The sequence below is a fragment of the Centrocercus urophasianus genome, unplaced genomic scaffold (genome assembly GCF_019232065.1).
Source record: "Centrocercus urophasianus isolate 14NV4802_14NV808 unplaced genomic scaffold, USGS_Curo_1.0 seq_12, whole genome shotgun sequence".
Taxonomy (NCBI): Eukaryota; Metazoa; Chordata; class Aves; order Galliformes; family Phasianidae; genus Centrocercus; species Centrocercus urophasianus.
This window is the reverse complement of record NW_024884364.1, coordinates 37,014,916-37,032,851: the sequence shown is the minus strand read 5'-3', so window position 1 is coordinate 37,032,851 and position 17,936 is coordinate 37,014,916. Positions and strand designations below refer to the sequence as shown.

The following is a 17,936-nucleotide window of genomic DNA, read 5'->3' as shown; positions in this document are numbered from 1 at the left end:
CAATGAATTAAAAATTAGCATCTGAATTCTTAAGATGTAATATGTGAAGTGTAATATCTCACTTTACTAGAGTCCCTAGAGTAAATCACATGCAAATTTCATCGGTATGTTTTTAGCCAAAAATTACTCAATTAAAAGGACAATCCTTGTAAAATACCATGTCTGGGAAGGAGCATATGCTTCTGCTTGCTTTCAGTTGACTACAAACTCAAAATAGCTTACCTCTCAAGAATCAGAGCACACCAAGCTTCTCATCCAGCCAAGTCTTTTTTGAACTGAATAATGCCAACTCAGAAATTTTTTTTGTCATTTTTGTTTGTTTTAAAACAAAAAAGCTCCAACCTATTCCTACAGAACAATACTTTTCAAAGGAAAAAAAATCTCATGTTTTTTAATAAACATTGATCTATACTGCAAGTGGAAAGTAATCCCAATTATACTTGTGTCACTCACACATTAACTTCTACTTGTTAGATATCAGCAAATTGAGCTCAGAAACATGGTGACATAAGACCTGTTTGTTGGCTATGGAAACATCAAACTGGACTTAAGGTGAAATGGGTTTATATATGGAAAACTCCTCTGGCATCAACACGCCAATCTGATACTACCTGATAATATATTGTTGCTGACTCAAATATAAAAACAGAGTTCATAGCATCAGATGAATGTTTGTATTATTTAAGATTATTGACATTCAAGATACACATTGTAATTGCATAGTATACCTTTGGTTGGCTGTATAGAAAATGCAGTTCCTTTTTCTGTAGTTACAGGTATCCAAGTAAACTCAGCAGAACAGTTTCCTGGATTGCATACTCTGACTGTTGTTCTAAATTCTGTCTCTTCCAGGTAGCCAGGAATTGGGTTTAAAATCAATTCTCTTGCAGACAGATGAAGTTCAACAGGCACTACGTTTGCAATAACCAGCACATGCCCAGGATGCTTCTTGTTTATTGTGTAAGTGAAAGATCTGTAGCATAAAAAAAATTTGTATGCATTTCTGAATAGTTTTTCTGTATTTATTATGTTGTAGTGAAAGTAAAATTTATATGAAGTATAATCATGAAGAAGACAATTACGAAGCAAATGAGCATCAATACCGTTAAAACTGACAAGAAAAAGTTACCTATAATTGACCTGCGTGTAACTTAAACCATCTGATTGGTGAAGATCATCCCAATGAATTACCAACTTCATACTGCTCTTTCACAAGTACTAGTAATCTGAGAGTCCCATCTTGATACTAAAAAGCTAGTAAATGGTTTGTCTACTTATTTAGCCAGAAAGAAGTGCATGATATAAGCACAGATGCAAAAAGGTAAGATTATGATAGAAGGAGCACAGTATTTTCACAAAGATTCTCACAACAAATAAACTGAAATAGCAAACTCTAAACTCTTTTCTCCTGATAATCTGTGGCACTATGGCTATAAAACTTGCAAAATTTTTCAACATAAATCAGCATAAGTTACTGATATTACCACAAGTGTACATTCATAATTTTATCATACTTACACCAGTGTAAACTAGTCACTGCTTTTTTTCCTACTAATAAAAACTTAAGACATAAATCAAGACAAATATAAGAAGCCTTACTTTTTAAACATTCCACAAAATTTTGCCTCAAATTCTACTGGAATAAAGGTCTTTGTAAGAGGAGGCACCACCTGACACAACGGACCCAATATCTCCAAATCATCAATTTCAATCTCAATTTGTATCCATATATGAACCAACAAGTTATTGGTGATATGCAGTTTTCTGACAGTTGTAGAGCGCACACAAACATCACCAAAGTTCATAGTAGAAGGACCTGGAATATATTAGAAATGCAATCTTCAATATTAAATTAAATCAACATTCTCATTGAAACAATTTAGTCTTCCCCATTACAGAAATAGTCAGTAGCAGAACAAATTAACTTAAGATTTGGAAGTATATTTTTTCCTTAATTAACCAGATATTTAAGTTGTTAGACAAGCAACAATTCAAAATAAAAAAATTCAGTTTTATTTGCTTTTTGAGATGTGACAATTTGCTTTCTACAGTACACGTAATCTGGTGGTGACAAAGTGATCTCTACTGTATTTACTGCTATCACCATTCATCATGCTGGTCTGCAGACTTCAAGCGCTTTGCATTAACCAAATATTTTACAAAACCCCAAATATTTGTTTGTATTAATATATTTAATTTATTCTACTTTACCCCAGGTATACAGTATATACAATAGTCAAGTTCTGGCTTCATTGAAAATTCTACAGACAACCCAAAAAGCAATGAAATTTTTGACTTCACAGCTAAATGATATCATCTGCCCCTCAGACCTTAAAACAGACCTGTTTTACTACAAAGTGCTGTTAATAGATGAGACCCTCATAGACTTTAGAAGGTGTCATGCTTCCCATCACAGAGCATTCAACTAGAATTACTTTGAAGGATGATCCTGAAGAAGTTTTACTTTGAGGTATTACTGTTCACTGCTATCTTTAAGAAACATTCTGAGGACTCCAAGCAACCTTGCGAATACTACTGCTGGTCTAGATACCATGCATTAACTAGCCGTAATAGTAGGCCTTATATTATGCTGCATTCATTTGTCCATAATGGGCTATAGCAGAACTGGCCTTTAAAGGAAGCTCACCTTTCACATGCCCAACCTAATTCTATCTCTGTATTGTCTGTTGGGTACAAAGTTTTAGTTAAACACTACTGTAGGTATCAAGCTACCACTGAACTAAGCTATTTTTTGTTAAAGGTGAAAAGCTGTGGAAGCACTTTGTGTTACTACAAATAAGCATTTTTATAACAACTGTATGCATTTAGAGACAAGAATAAAAATATTACCAACTAGTATTTGATGAAGCTGTTTGGGTGTCAAAGTTAGATTACAATCATCCTTTTCTTGAGTAGAAGAAGGCACAGAACTAAGCCCACTCGAAATCTGGGATAAACACACAGAACATCTTCTCAGAACAGGATAAAAATTCTTGTTTTTTTTTTTATTATAGCAAATACATTATGCTTATATAACTACTCAAGCACTCAACTTACTTCCTTGACTGAAGCACTTGCTGCCGATTTTTGACTAGTTAACAGACAATTCTCATCCAAAGAAAGCTTTCTCAACTGTAGCTTCTCCTTGGGAAAATCTGTGACTGAGATCTTTGGTGACATAATCTCTTCAGCTGGTCTAAAATCTATGCTCATAGAATTATTATAAATATAAAACTGCCTACAGAGGAGGGAGAAAAAAATTGTATGGAAACCTGTAAGTTTGAGCATTCTATGTTTTACTCACTAAAGTACCTCAGATTTATTTTTTTTAAATAACAAATAACACTGTATAATCAATGAATATTAAGATGTTATAATTACAAAATAAGAGAGTTTGGCAAAGCAGATAATCATAGAATCACCAAGGTTGGAAAAGACCTAAAAGATCACCCAGTCCAACCGTTCATCTATCACCAATAGCTCCCACTAAACCATGTCCCTCAACACAACATCCAGCCTTTCCTTGAACACCCCCAGGCTCGGTGACTCCACCACCTCCCTGGGCAGTCCATTCCAGTGCCTGACCACCCTTTCTGAAAAGGAATACTTCCTCATGTCCAGCCTGAATCTCCCCTGCCATAGCTTGAAGCCATTCCCTCTGGTCCTATCACTAATGACACGAGAGAAGAGGCCGACCCCCAGCTCACTACAACCTCCCTTCAGGAAGTTATAGAGAGCAATGAGGTCTCCCCTGAGCCTCCTCTTCTCCAGGCTGAACATTCCCAGCTCCTTCAGCCTCTTCTCATATGCCCTGTGTTCCAGACCCCTCACCAGCTTTGCTGCCCTCCTTTGAACACGTTCCAGGGCCTCAATATCTTTCTTGCAGTGAGGGGCCCAAGATAATGATAACAAAGAGAGAATAGAAAGCTTACCCATATCCTGGGCTTACTTACAAAACTCCAGCAGAGCAGATCTCCAGAAGAGATCCTACCCCACTGGTAACCAGCTTTTAAATAGGACTAGGAGAGGTGCAGCCAGGCTCCACCCCTTCCGGCAGCACAGCTGAATTGCCTTCACCTGTGCTCCTGTGGCTGACTCAGTGTTCGCCTCAGGTGATCAATCAGAGGTTCAGGCCGTGACTCAGCAGTTCCCATGCAAACACTAAGTGAGAATATTTCATTATAAAATGAATCTCAAATATAACAAATGTACTGAAAAGTCTCTCATTATATTGTTTAGACAAGGACTACGCTGTTGCATGGTTGCAGATATCGCTTTGCTAAATGTGTTACAAGCACTATGGCTACAAGAACATACATATTATATCATGTCAAAAGTAAAACTTAGAGAACAATAAAGTTGTCAAGTTAAACACTGAAAAGACAGCAAATGCCATATGCATATACTGGACCACTTACAGCCTAGTTTTCAGAGCAAGTAATTTTTATTGCTCAAAGTTAAACTCCAATCTATTTCACCTGTAACCAGAGATTTTAAACTTTCAGAGATCTTAGGCAGATGCTTCATATCAAGTACTTGGAGAATTATAACTAAGTTCAATAACAACTGTGAAATTCATCTGAAAACTGAAATATTCATTTCTGCGCTTGCTCCTCAAGAAATACCTTAAATATGCCATGGTCACATAAGTTTACAATTTACAGTCACATAAACAGCCCATGCACTACACAACAACAGTTCCTTTGTGTCCGCATAAAAAAAATAAAGATGCATTCACCTCTGGCGTACCATGTCTGAATCATAATGTAATCCCAATTTACACTGTTCTGTGCATATACAATAACCTTCTGCCCCTTAATTTTTAAATAACAGGTTTTGCAGACTTACCAGTCTTTAAGGTATAACTTTTCTTTAGAAGGGAGGCTTCATAAGATTTTTTTTTTCCTCCCCTCTTATTTTTTTTCTTAAACATACTTAAAAACATCAATGCTGCCATGTCTAGCTTTCCCAGGTTTTGTTCTGCAGTACACCAAGCAAATAAATTCTCACTTTATAAAAAATTGTGAAAATTAAGACTAGGATGCCAACACGATCCTGCTACTTTACACAAACTAAGTTGTAACTCACATACTGAATACGTCACTATAGCGGAGCTGCACATGCTGATTAAAAATGCATATATTTCTTACATATAAAAAAAGAAACAAATATAATCAATAAGATGTTTTTGCAATGATCTATAAACAACTCCTCCTAGAGTTTATAAAAGCCCCAAATATTTCTTTATCCTTTAAATAAAGTCGTACCTGGTGGCATCTTTCTGTAAGCGATGCTGCCTTAAACTAGAAATGAAATCTGCGTAGTATTCCTTATGTACTTCCTTAAACAGCAGTTCACAGTCAGTATAAGAAAACTCTGGATCCACATAATTATATCTCTCAGTCTTCGTAAAAATAGTCCTAAAAATGTAGAGAGAATTTTAGTTTCATTATTTGTATAAGATGAATCTGGCTCTTTTAGAACTAAAACACATTGATTTTGCTATATACATATATTTATATATTTCACTGCAAACATATGGCTGATCATTAATATTTAACCTCGTAAAGGCAACCAAAATGAATAATTGAAACTGTGATAGCTGCATTTATAGTTTCACACACAAAAAGTCAAGTCAATAAATATCTGTGCAATAGAATCAAGGTCCACTAGACTGCAATGAATTTTAAAGAACATAGTTTGAAAAAATAACTGTCATATAAGTAACCAATCTTAATCTACTATGTAATATATATGTTTATTTTCAAATATTATCCTTTGCTTAATTTGTTACCTGTACTTTTTATTTCGTTCACTAGGTCTAATGCTGGTTGAGCGGTCATTAGGAAAAGCTATAAGTGCATCCCCCTTACAATTCCTGTTTATTTGATGAGTATGAATTTGTGTTTTGGTTGACTTAAGTATTGCCATAGGTGCAGTGTCAGTGCACTGTCTCATGTCATCAGCTACAAACCGTCCAGTTGCATTGGTAATCACTGGTGTTATACCTTAAAATTCAAATAAAACATGTTACATATATTCATAATTTTGAATCAGAATTCAAAGTACTACATAAGAAAAATACTTTGTAATTTATAACAGTCCACTCAGAAGCCCAACAATTGCGTTCATCCATCCCACTGATCTTTCACTGGACAAGAGGACCATTCTAAGAGCCAACTACTTTCACCATAGTCAAATACATACACACACATTACAGACCGAACACCTTGTATTGCGTTCAGCTGGAGCACTATTTGCCATTCTCCAAACTATAGGATTGACTACAATCACTTCTATTGCACAGGTAGATAACTTACAAGAACCTTCATTTCAGACCTTCCCTGACTCCACCAAATACACAGACAAGAACAAAAATTCATTCACACAGACTTGGAGAAAGGAACAAGAAACTTCAATTAGCTCCCATATTTCAAAAAAGCTTAAAAGCCTAACCTCTTCATAAGTCTTCAAGTTGGACAAAAAAAAAGTAGGACTGATAGAATGAATGGAAGAAAACAACAGTTAGAAAAGCTGACAGTTACCTGGGGCTTTGAATGTGAAAGAGTAACAAAGAAATATCAGTAAGCTTAAACTCTGATGATTATTACTATTCAAAAAACAAATAAAAGGCAAAGGCAGGGACTGGGAGAATGAAGAATCAGTTGCAGGAGACAGGCTGAGAAACTTGGAAGCGTACAAATTAATGGGACCTAATGAGATACATCCAAGTATCCTAAGGAAACTGTTGCACTAAGTTGCTAAGCCACTATTCATCATACTTGAGAAGTTGCAGCAGTCTGCTGAAGTCTCTACTGCCTGGAATAGACGAAACAAGACCTGGGGAACTACAGGCCAGTCAGTCTCAGCTCTATGCCCAGTAAGATCATGGAGACTATGCTAACACACATAGAAAATAAGAGATGACAGCCAACACGGCTTCACTATTTAACATCTTTGTTAGCAATATGAACAGCGGAACAGAGCAAATCTACCAGTGACACAAAGTTGAGCAGTACAATTGACAGAAAAGAAAGGCTTCCATCTGGAACCTTCAACAGTCCCTCCAACAAGTTCAACAAGGTCAAGTGCAAGGTCCTACACCTGGTCCAGGGTAATTCTAAAGAGAAACACAGGCTGACTAAAGAACAGATTGAGAGCAGACCCAAGGGGAATTTACAGAATGATAGAATCCTTAGAGTTGGAAGGGACCTCTGAAGGCCGTCTAGTCCAACTCCTTTCAATGAACAGGGATATCTACAGGTAGATTAGATTGCCCCAGGACTGATATAGCCTCACCTTGAAAGTCTCCAGGGATAGGGCATCAACCACATTACTAGGCAACCTGTTTCAGTGCCTCACCACTCTCACTGTAAAAGATTTTTTTCTTATATCTAACCTAAATATACCCTCTTTGAGCTTGAAAAGATTTCCCCTTGTTCTATCACCACAGACCCTGCTAAAGAGTCCCTTCTGTACTGTAGCTCCTCTTTAGACACTGACAGGCCACTATCAGGTCACCTCACAGTCTTCTCAGCCTGTCCTCATAGGAGAGACGTTCCATTCTGTGGCCCTTTTCTGGACACACTCCAGCAAATCCATGTTTCTCCTGTCCTGAGGACTCACATCTGGATGCAGTACTCCAGGTGAGGCCTTACCAGCACAGAGTAGAGGAACAAGATCACCTCCCTCAACCTGATGGCCACACTTCTTTGGATGCGGCCCAGGATGCGGTTGGTTTTCTGGGCTGCGAGGGTACACCACTGACTCATGTCCAGCATCCCATCTACCAGTACCCCCAGGTCTTTTTCAGCAGGGCTGTGCTCAATCCTTTCATCCCCCAGCTTTTACTGATAATGGGAGTTGCCCTGATCCAGGGGCAAAACCTTGCATTTAGATCTGTTGAACCTTATGAGGTTCACCTGGGCCCACTGCTCAAGCCTGTCAGGTCCCAAGCGAACTTGCTGAGGGTACACTCGACCCCATCAATATCATTGATGAAGATACTAAAGAGTATCAGTGCCAGCACTGAATCCTGGGGGATGCCATTCATCACCAATCTCCATCCAAACACTGAGCCATTGACCACCTCTTTCTGGATCTGCAGAAGTGCAGCCAATTCTTCATCCACTGAACAGACCACCCATCAAATCTACATCTTTCCAATTTGGAGAGAAGGATGTTGTAGGCATCCTGCATGCACCTGAGCTCCCCTGGGTTGGCCCTGCTTTCCCATCAGGTGCTCAATCACTGTTTCAAGCCATCATTTAGTATTTCTACTACACCCATCTACAACACTGCATTGAGCTCTGGGGTCCCCAGAATAAAACAGACATGGACCTGTTGGAGCAAGTCCAGAAGAGGGCCAGATCACCACTCCTACAAAGAAAGGCCGAGAGATGGGGCCTTTCAGTCCGGAGAAAAGAAGGCTCTGAGAGAATTTCATTGCAGTATTTAAAAAAGATAGAGACTTCTTATACAAGGAGACAATGATAGGAAAAGGAGAAACAGTTTTAGAAGTAAAAAATAAATAAATAGAGACACTTAGATTAAATGTTAGAGGAAATTCTTCACTCTAATGGTTGAAAGAGAATAGAATAGGTTGCCCAGGTAAGTTGTGGGTGCCTCATCCCTGGAGACATTCAAGGGAAAGTTGGATGGAGCTTTGAGCAATCTGATCTAGAGGAAGATATCTCTGCTCACGGCAGTGGAGCTGGAACTAGATGGTCATTAAGGTCCCTCCCAACTCAAGCTGTTCTACGATGCAGACCATTCTACATATAAATACATAATCTAAAACTACTAAAAAATATGGTATTATAAACACATTTTTTTATAAGGACTTGAAATCTCAACCAAATAAAATGTGAGTAATACACATATAAGCTAATTACTGGACATATTGTGGAAGATTTTTATGCCATCGTAACCTTTGCAGATTGGGAAGAATCACGGGATATAGGAAAGCTAGCAGGCTCTATAAACTGGCAAATTCATCTAGCAGTAGTAACATACAGACAACAAGGAATGCCCTGTTGTCCTTGTTCTTCCTTCATTATAAGGAATGTCCTTTGTCCTGTGCTTTACCTCTCTCACAGATGAAAACTGAAACACATTAGAACTGTGTAATAGCATCACTACCAAAAACAGAATACTTCATTAAAAGATGTATTAAAGTTAATTTAGCAAATGATGAAAAGTTATTCTTTAGTAGTGCACTTTGGTTAAAATACAAGCAAGTTCCCTTGCATTATTTTATGCTCTTCTGGGTGTATATTATCCAGCTGAACATTCTCTCAACTCCCAAAGAGAAATTATTTTTTAAAAACAAACAAAAAGTAGTATTTAAAAAAAACTTTTAAAATGTAGTTTTTTAAATATTTCATCACTTATCACCTATGATTTTAGGAACTTACCGGGATTAATTCTGAATAAAATAGCTTTTGGTTTAGATTTGCACACACCAATAAAGCTCAAATATATTTGGTGAATAGATTTTGTCTTTGAACGTTGTAAATTATTTTTCTCTAGTTCTCTACCAATGATGTCAATAACCTGCTTCACTTCAAATATTCCAATCTGATGTGGAGAAAATGAAAATATCAAATCCTGTAAAAGAAAAGTGGTTATGAGACATTACAAAGGAAAAATGTAAACTAAATATGTAATTCTGTTTAATAGATTCATTATTTTCTCTGTTTACCTATAAAGACGTCTTCAGCACTGTGCTTCTGAAGTATGCCAATGATTACACACATGCACACATACATACAGCTACACTATAGAACCAGCAAAATCCTGCTAGTTCATTTCAGAGATAGATGAACTATTTTTTCATGTCCCAAATGACAGGTTTGTTAAATTATAGTTGCTTCCATATTCAAATTAAATTTAGCATAGCTTTTTATATTAAAGAAATACTATGTTACTCAAGTACTTGCAATAAACTGAAGGAAATGAAAATAATCCTGCAAAGGCTTAGTCCTGTCAAGACAGTAAAATGCTAAAAGCTTAAATCCAGGCAAAATGTAAGCAAAAAGATTTTGGAGGAGCTCCTCCAGAAAAGTATTGTGGCCCATAGCCCAGCTAGAATGCCTCTACACCAATGCATGCAGCATGAGAAATAAGCAGGAGATAGAAACCACGGTGCAGTTAGAAAATTATGACCTAATTGCTACCATAGAAACACGGAGAGATAAATCACAGAACGACAATGCTATGATTGAGGGCTACAAGTTTTTTTAAAATTGATAGGCAAGATAGGAAGGGCAGAGGAACTTTCAGGCTCTTATTCTGGGTGGAGGGGAGCAGGTTTAACCACCTGGATATCTGCTGGGAAAACAACACAGTGAGTGGCAAGAAGTTCAGAAGACTCCTGAAGTCTGTTGAGGATAACTTCCTGGTTCGGGGGTATTGGATGGACCAACCAGAGAAGAAACATTACTGCACCTGATGATCAACAATTCAGAAAAGATTGTTAAAGAGGTTAAAATTGAAGGCAGCATGGGCTGTAGTGACCAGACCCTGCTTCAGTTTGTGATCTCGAGGAACACGAGCCTGGCAGAAAGCAGAATCAGAACCCTGAACTTCAGGAGACTGAACTTGAGGCTGTTAAGGAACTACTGGATGTGATCCACTAGGAAACTGTCCTTAGGGACACAGGAACAGAACAGAGCTGGCAGCTTTTTAAGGGCACCTTTCTGAGAGCACAAGAGCTCTCCATCCTCCAGCACTAGAAATCAAGCAGAGACAGAAAACTGGCATGGCTGAGCAAGGACCTGGTGGTCAAAATGAGAAAAGAAGGAAGAGATAGGCAGTGGAAGCAGGGATGGGTGGCTTGGGAAAAATACAGTGATGCTGTCTGGACATGCAAAGATGGGATTAGGAAGGCCAAGGCACAGATGGAACCGAATTTGTTGAGGGATGTAAAAAATAACAAGAGCTTACTTAAAAACATTGGCCAGAAAAGAAAGGCAAAGAAGAATATACTTCCTGCAATAAATAAGAAGGGAAAACTGACTTCAACAGATATAGAGAAAGCTGAGATACTCAAAAAGACTTATTTGCCTCAGCTTTTGCTGGTAGTCAGGCTTCTCACACCTGTCATATTCCTGAAACTCAAGGCAGGGGACAGAGAAGCAAAATTCCTCTTCCTGTAAAAGCAGAGCAAGCCTGAGACAACCTCATGAGGTGGAGCATGTAGAAGTCTACGGGACCAAACAACACGAAGCCAAGGGTCCTGAAAAAAACAGATGATGTAGCTGCCAAGCCATTCTCAACCATATTTGGAAAGTCATGGCTGTCAGCTGAAATCCCTGGTGCCTAGAAAAAGGGAAACGCATTCCCATTTTCAGGAAAGGGAGAAAAGAAGATCTAGGGAACTACAAGCTGGTGATCCTGGTGTGCTTGGAAAGTTCATGGGCGCAAATCCTCCTGGAAGAAATGTTAAGGTACGTGTGAGATGAGATGATCCAAGGCAGCCATCATGGGTTCACCAAGAGCAGATCATGCCTGACCAATCTGGTGGTCTCCTACAACGGAGTGACAGCATCAGTAGCCAAAGGAAAGGCAACTGATGTCATCTACCTGGACTTGTGCAAGGCCTTTGATATGGTTCTGCACATCTTTATCTCTAAATTGAAGAGGTATGGATTTGAAGACTGGACTATTTGGTCCATAAAGAAATGGTTGGATGCTCATAGTCAGAGGGTTGTTGTCAGTGGTTCTATATCCAGATGGAGGCCAGTCAAAAGTGGTGCTTCCTCATGGGTCTATCTTGGGACCAATGCTGTTCAATATCTTTATCAACAAACTAGACAGTGGGATCATGTCCACCCTCAGTAAGCTTGTTGGTGACACCAAGCTGAGTGGTGTAGTTTGTACAACAGAAGGAAGGAAAGATATTCAGAGGGACCTGGAGGCTTGAAAATGAGTCCATGTGAACCCAATGAGGCTCAAAAAGGTATTATATTTAGGTCAGGGCAATCCCAAATATATGAACAGACTGGGAGAACACAATGAGAACAGCCCTGCAAAGGACTTGGGGGTCCTGAAGGACAAAAAGATCAACAAGACCCATTAGCACTCACGCTTGCAGCCTAGAAGGCCAACAGTATCCTGTGCTGCATCAAAAGAGGAGTGGCCAGCAGAGGAAGGAGATGATTGTTCCCCACTACTCTGATCTCATGAGGCCCCCATCCTATGTCCTGCTTCAAGCAGGTGCAGAAGGAGGCCACAAATTAATTGTACCTACATAGTAAAACGCCCACCTTATCATGGCCTTTCAGAACAGGAAGGGAGCTTTAAAACAGGAGGGGTACCAACTTTTTGCATGGTCTGATTATGATAGGAAAAGGGAGAATGGCTTTAAACTAAAAGAGGGAAAGTCTAGATTAGATGTTAGGAGGAAACACTTTACCCAGAGGGTGGTGAGACACTGGCACAGCTGTCTAGAGAAGCTGTGGGTGCTCTGTCCCAGGAGGAGTTCAACATCAGTTTGGATGGAACCCTGGGCAGCCTGAGCTAGTGGGTGGCAGCCCTGCCCATTGTAAGGGAGTTGGAACTGGATTATCTTTAAGATCCCTTCCAATCTTAGCCCTACTACGATTCTATGAAAATTTTCTTACTATAATTACCTTTTACAAATTTAAAATATCTCTTGCTATTTCCTGGAGTACAGGAAAGACCATTAAGGAGAGGGAGGTGATCACCCCCCTCTACTCAGCGCTTGTGAGGCCCCATCTGGAGTACTGCACCCAGGCCTGGGGCCCCCAGTACAGGAAGGATGTGGAGCTCTTGGAGCAGGTTCAAGGGCCACAAAGATGATCAGAGGGCTGGAGCACCTCTCCTTTGAGGAAAGGTTGAAGGAACTGGGATTATTTAGCTTGGAGAAGAGGAGGTTCCAGGAAGACCTCATTGCAGCCTTCCAGTACTCGAAGGGAGCACATGAACAGGAGGGGGGAACGGCTGTTTACAAGGGTGAATAATGATAGGACAAGAGGGAAATGATCTTAAACTGAGATAGGGGAGGTTTAGGTTAGGTATTAGGAGGAAATTTTTCCACGCAGAGGGTGGTGATGCTCTGGAACAGGTTGCCAAAAAAGACTGTGGATGCCCCATCCCTGGAGGCATTCAAGGCCAGGCTGGAGGTGACTCTGGGCAGCCTGGTGTAGTGGATGGTGACCCTGCACATAGCAGGAGGTTGAAACCAGATTATTATTGTGGTTCTTTTCAACCCAGGCCATTCTATGATTCTATAGAATCACAGAATATATAAGGAGAAAAAAATATGCATTTAGCTGATATTAAATATTATAGCTGCTGAAATTAAATTATTCTGTTTTACTTTAAACAAACTTCACTACTGATCCATGTAAAATAACCTAGTTATGTATATAATCTATGACAAAGAGATAATTACCTTAGTAGAACTTTTTTTAATTTTTCCTTTTTCAGGAGAAATATTAAAATGAGCAGTCTTGCGGAAACTGAATTTTACTGGAAGGGACTCAGATTCATTTTTGAGTGTGCACAAAACTTGTGTTTGTTCACCCGGGAAACAGTCCATAAACTTAATTACAGGTCCTCGATTTAAAGTTAACATGACAGGAAGAGCAGAACCTGTCACAGCCAATTCTGTGCTATTAGGACGATTCTCTGTGTTAGAAATGGACACAAACAGAAAATAGTAAATAAACAATAACAACAACCACCACCCATACATTACCACAGAAATGTATTAGCATACCAGCAAGAACCATCACGCTATAGCTGTATGGTTGTAAAATCAAAATAATACTGCTAGACACTATGATTTATGAGGCAGTTTTCTATAAGATTTGAACACAGACATGTTTATTGATAATGGCTGCTAGAAAATAAATTGTTCTTTTATTAAATTCAAATGAATATCATTTCATCCTCAAAATGCTAAATGTATAACCCATGTGCTAGTGACTTACAAATGGATGTTGGTATTTGTCTCCTCCCTCCCAAATTTTTACATCAAGTTTTAGCTGTTCACTGCGAACAGATTCATTCATGGCATGCATGAACACACTCAACTCTTTCTACTCACAACAGATTTTGGTGCTAAGGCATAAAAGCTTCCCATAACACTGTTAAGTAGTAGTAGAAGAAATTTAAAAAAAAAAAATCAAGATATACAATTTTATCATCCATATACAGTGACTATACAGTTCTATAACATACTTGTACTTGGTGTGGTACCGTCACTGGGGGTCTGCAGATCTTTATTACCAGCAGCCTCAAATCTCAGGAATAATATATAATCTTGTTTTGGTGGTGAATCACTTGCTACAAAGGCCGCTTTAAATTTCCTGTGAGAGTCATAATCTCTAATTACAAGATTAAAAAAAAAAAAAAAAAAAGCAAAAAAAAACCCGAACAAACAAAAAAAGCATAATTTTTGTCATCTACTTCAGCTTCTTTGCTATTGATTACCGATTGAAAAAAATATTTTTATAGTTTCTGTAAAAAATTGAAAGTTAACAAATTTAACTGAGCAGTATCTGTATGCCTATGATGCTAGTTATTAGATATCTTTACCATTCACATGTTTCTACAATAGTATTCTAAAGATTCCCTGCACATGAACCACTTATAAGAGTTCCAGCAAGAGAAAGTGCTCATTCCATTTCCTGTTTGTCTTCCTTGTTGGAAGGAGAAATGTTCCATTATGCCTACTATTTTTTTAATTACAAAGAAAGCTCTCCCAAAATGTTTCAGTCTCTTGGTGATTAAATATCTACTCTTTCATATTGCTGCACATATATGATAACTTTATGAAATAAGTCTAATGTCCTGAAAAAGACATTTGCCTCTTTCTCTTTGACAGAACTTTCTCAATCTTCAACACATTTAATTGGAGCAATAATGCATTCCCTTTGCAAAATCTACTAAGATTATTCTTATCTCAAAAGAAGCTTACTCAATTCCTGATCCAAAGGCATCTTTTATGAACTACAAAACATCTCCAAAATAACTATTTCAGATTTAACTTTATAGAACCAGGCAATCAGGATATCCCAAGTTGGAAGAGACCCAAAAGGATTATTGAGTCCAGCTCCAGGCTCTACACAGGACCACCTAAAATTCAAAACCTGTGTGGGTGCACTGTACAAATGCTCTTAACTCCAGCCCTGGGGATCATGCCTACTGCCCTGAGCAGCCAGTGCCAGTGTCCATCCATCATCTTTTGAAGAGCCTTCTCCTAACACCCAATCTAATCCTCCCCTGACGCAGCTCCATGCCGTTCCCTCGGGCCCTGTCGCTGTCACACAGAGCAGAGCTCAGTGCTGCCCCTCCGCTCCCTGTGAGGAGCTGCAGCCGCCATCAGGCCTCACCTCGGCTCCTGTGCTCTGCACACACCGAGGAGCCTCAGCTGCTCTTCATCTCTCTTTCCCTCTAGACCCTTCCCTATCTTTGAAGCCCCTCTTTTGATGCTATCTCATAGTTTCATGCCCTTCTTATACTATGCTAGTCAAAACTGTGCACATGCTGAGGGCTCACCAGCACAGAGCAGACTGGGACAATCCTTTCTCTTGCCCAGTTAACAGGAGGTCTAAAGTACCCCACAGTACAGTTGGCCCCATTTGCTTCACAGGACACTACTGACTCTTACTCAACTTCTCATCAGCAGAATCCCCAGATCCCTTTCTGCAAGGCTGTTATCCAGACTCTCCTCCCCCAGTCTAGAAATACACCCAAGAATGCATCATCCCAAGTACATTTGTAGTTAGGACACTCACTCACTTTGGACAAAAGCACAGTGTAACCACGGACTTTTTATAAGGTGGCAAGGTTCCCTGATCAGGAATGCACCAGATTAAGGTGGAAACATCTAAATCTCTTGTTTTGTTTATTAAGCTCAAATCTTGTAAAACAGCATCTGCACTCTTCTGTAGATCTGTTCCCTAAAAGAAAAATCAAAACATGGATATGTCAACAGCTCAGCTTGCTGTTTTATGTTCTCAAATTCTTTCCTGTTTTGTTTTGTTTTGTTTTTTCCCCTATGCAGTCTTATATCTTTCACAAGAAGTAAAAAGACGTAACCTAAGGAACGCCAGTAAGTCATATTTTCACAACACACAACTAATTAACTAATTTTACATAAATGTTTTATTTTTTTTTTTAAAGGTGATGGTTAGTCAGATTACTTCACTATCACAGAAAAAAAAAACAATTGAAACTGCAAGCATTCAACATTCTGCAACACCAGACTGTTTTGACAACTCTCAAATCACAACAAATGCATTAAGCAAAACCACCACCACAAAAAAAAAAAAAAAAAAAAAAAAGGAAGAAAGGAACATACTTAGCATTCTGAATGCTACAATGTCACATGTTGAAACAAGTATCTGAAAAAAAACTTAATTCCAAAGTAAAGACATGGTAGCTTTTGTACACTAGAGAGAAGTGACAGTGAGTTTATTAATGAGGATGTAGTGTGACACCATAAATGCAGTCAGAAGACCAGTGTGGAGAAACAAAAAATGCAAAAGCAGAAATAAACTTTTAACATATTAACATATTAAGCTTTAACATTTTAACATATATATTTATATATTATATATATATTTAACACATATATTTTAATATACTAAAACATTAACATATTAAGCTTTTTATATATATATATATATATATATTATTATTATTATATATATTATCTTACCATCTCCCCTCCAACAGCATTGTCTTCCAGTACTGCTACCCAGTCCGTACACTCTGGACTATCATTGTGTAAAGATATTTGTTTAGTCTTTGAAGACCCAAAATAAACCGATCCAAAATTAATGCATTCCAATACATTTCCAGAAGGCAGTCCTAGAACTTTAAGAACTTGTTCCACAACAACAGCTTTGATCCATACTTCAGTAGAGCTACGTCCTTCCATCTCCACTCTGTCAGTAAAAGTAGCAAATTATAGGTAATGTAGAGAAATGTTAGAAATAGTCACTCTGTTTTTCAATAGAACTACCCAAACAAACAAATCAAAACATTTCAACTAAAATTATTGTCCTATAGATAATAAAAGCAAAAAAGTACACCCAATGTACAATTCCTAGCAGATATATCACCAATCACACAAAAATGAATAAATAAATTCACACATTGCAGTATAAGGTTTGGGGGAGTTTTTCCAGTTTTTCCTTTTTCCCCTCCTCTTCTCAATTTTGTTGGCACACTGTTGTTTCAAATAGGAATGGCATCTCAGAAGATGTCCATAAATGATATGCTCCTGTTTTTCCTCTGACAATTTGTGTATCTGGAAATCCATGTTGGTGTATACCTGTAATTTTCTCTCAGAAAACTGGAGCTAGAAGTTCATTTTAGATGAATTGCATAGAACAGGTATTGTTCCTTCCTGAATGCCCAAGTTTCATGACAGCACTGAACACCAAAGGACCATATAGATGTTGTATAAATCTTATTCTACTGAAACAATCTATGTTCTTACAAAAATCTTATTCTACTGAAACAATCTGTGTTCTTACAAAAGAATCAGATGTAGTAATGTAATACTCCGTTCTAACAGAACCAACTCTTCTTTTCAATAGCTTCAGAGCTGTAAAATCTTTGAATTATCAGATATATAATGCCACAGCAGATGTTCAAGAGAAACTCAACTTCTCTGAACATCATCTTTCAGCTTCTTATTACTGAATTCACCAAAACAGAAAATAATTTTTACAAAAATACAGAAAAGAATATTCCTCTGAGAAATTTGCTCGTGCAGAGATTTAAAAAAAAAAAAAAATGCTTAGAGGAAAAGATAAATAAAAATAACCAGGATGGACTAGATGATCTTGTAGGTCCGTTCCAACCTTGTGATTCTATGATCTATACCAAACTTGGGAGCTTTTTTTTTGTTTAGGTAAACAGATTCATATAATTTTTAGAATTAATAACAG

The 17,936-nt window shown here is 38.1% G+C and overlaps 1 protein-coding gene across 1 annotated transcript in view; it reads right to left on the bottom strand.

The window, feature by feature from the left end:
* CFAP47 (cilia and flagella associated protein 47) overlaps nucleotides 1-17,936 on the bottom strand; it is a 259,426-nt gene that overhangs the window by 227,258 nt on the left and 14,232 nt on the right. Inside the window, 11 exon segments of the mRNA XM_042809679.1 lie at nucleotides 729-973; nucleotides 1,600-1,816; nucleotides 2,851-2,947; nucleotides 3,058-3,238; nucleotides 5,268-5,420; nucleotides 5,795-6,008; nucleotides 9,417-9,609; nucleotides 13,421-13,656; nucleotides 14,212-14,339; nucleotides 15,775-15,935; nucleotides 16,697-16,925. Of these exon segments, the coding sequence (XP_042665613.1) occupies nucleotides 729-973; nucleotides 1,600-1,816; nucleotides 2,851-2,947; nucleotides 3,058-3,238; nucleotides 5,268-5,420; nucleotides 5,795-6,008; nucleotides 9,417-9,609; nucleotides 13,421-13,656; nucleotides 14,212-14,339; nucleotides 15,775-15,935; nucleotides 16,697-16,925 (2,054 nt within the window).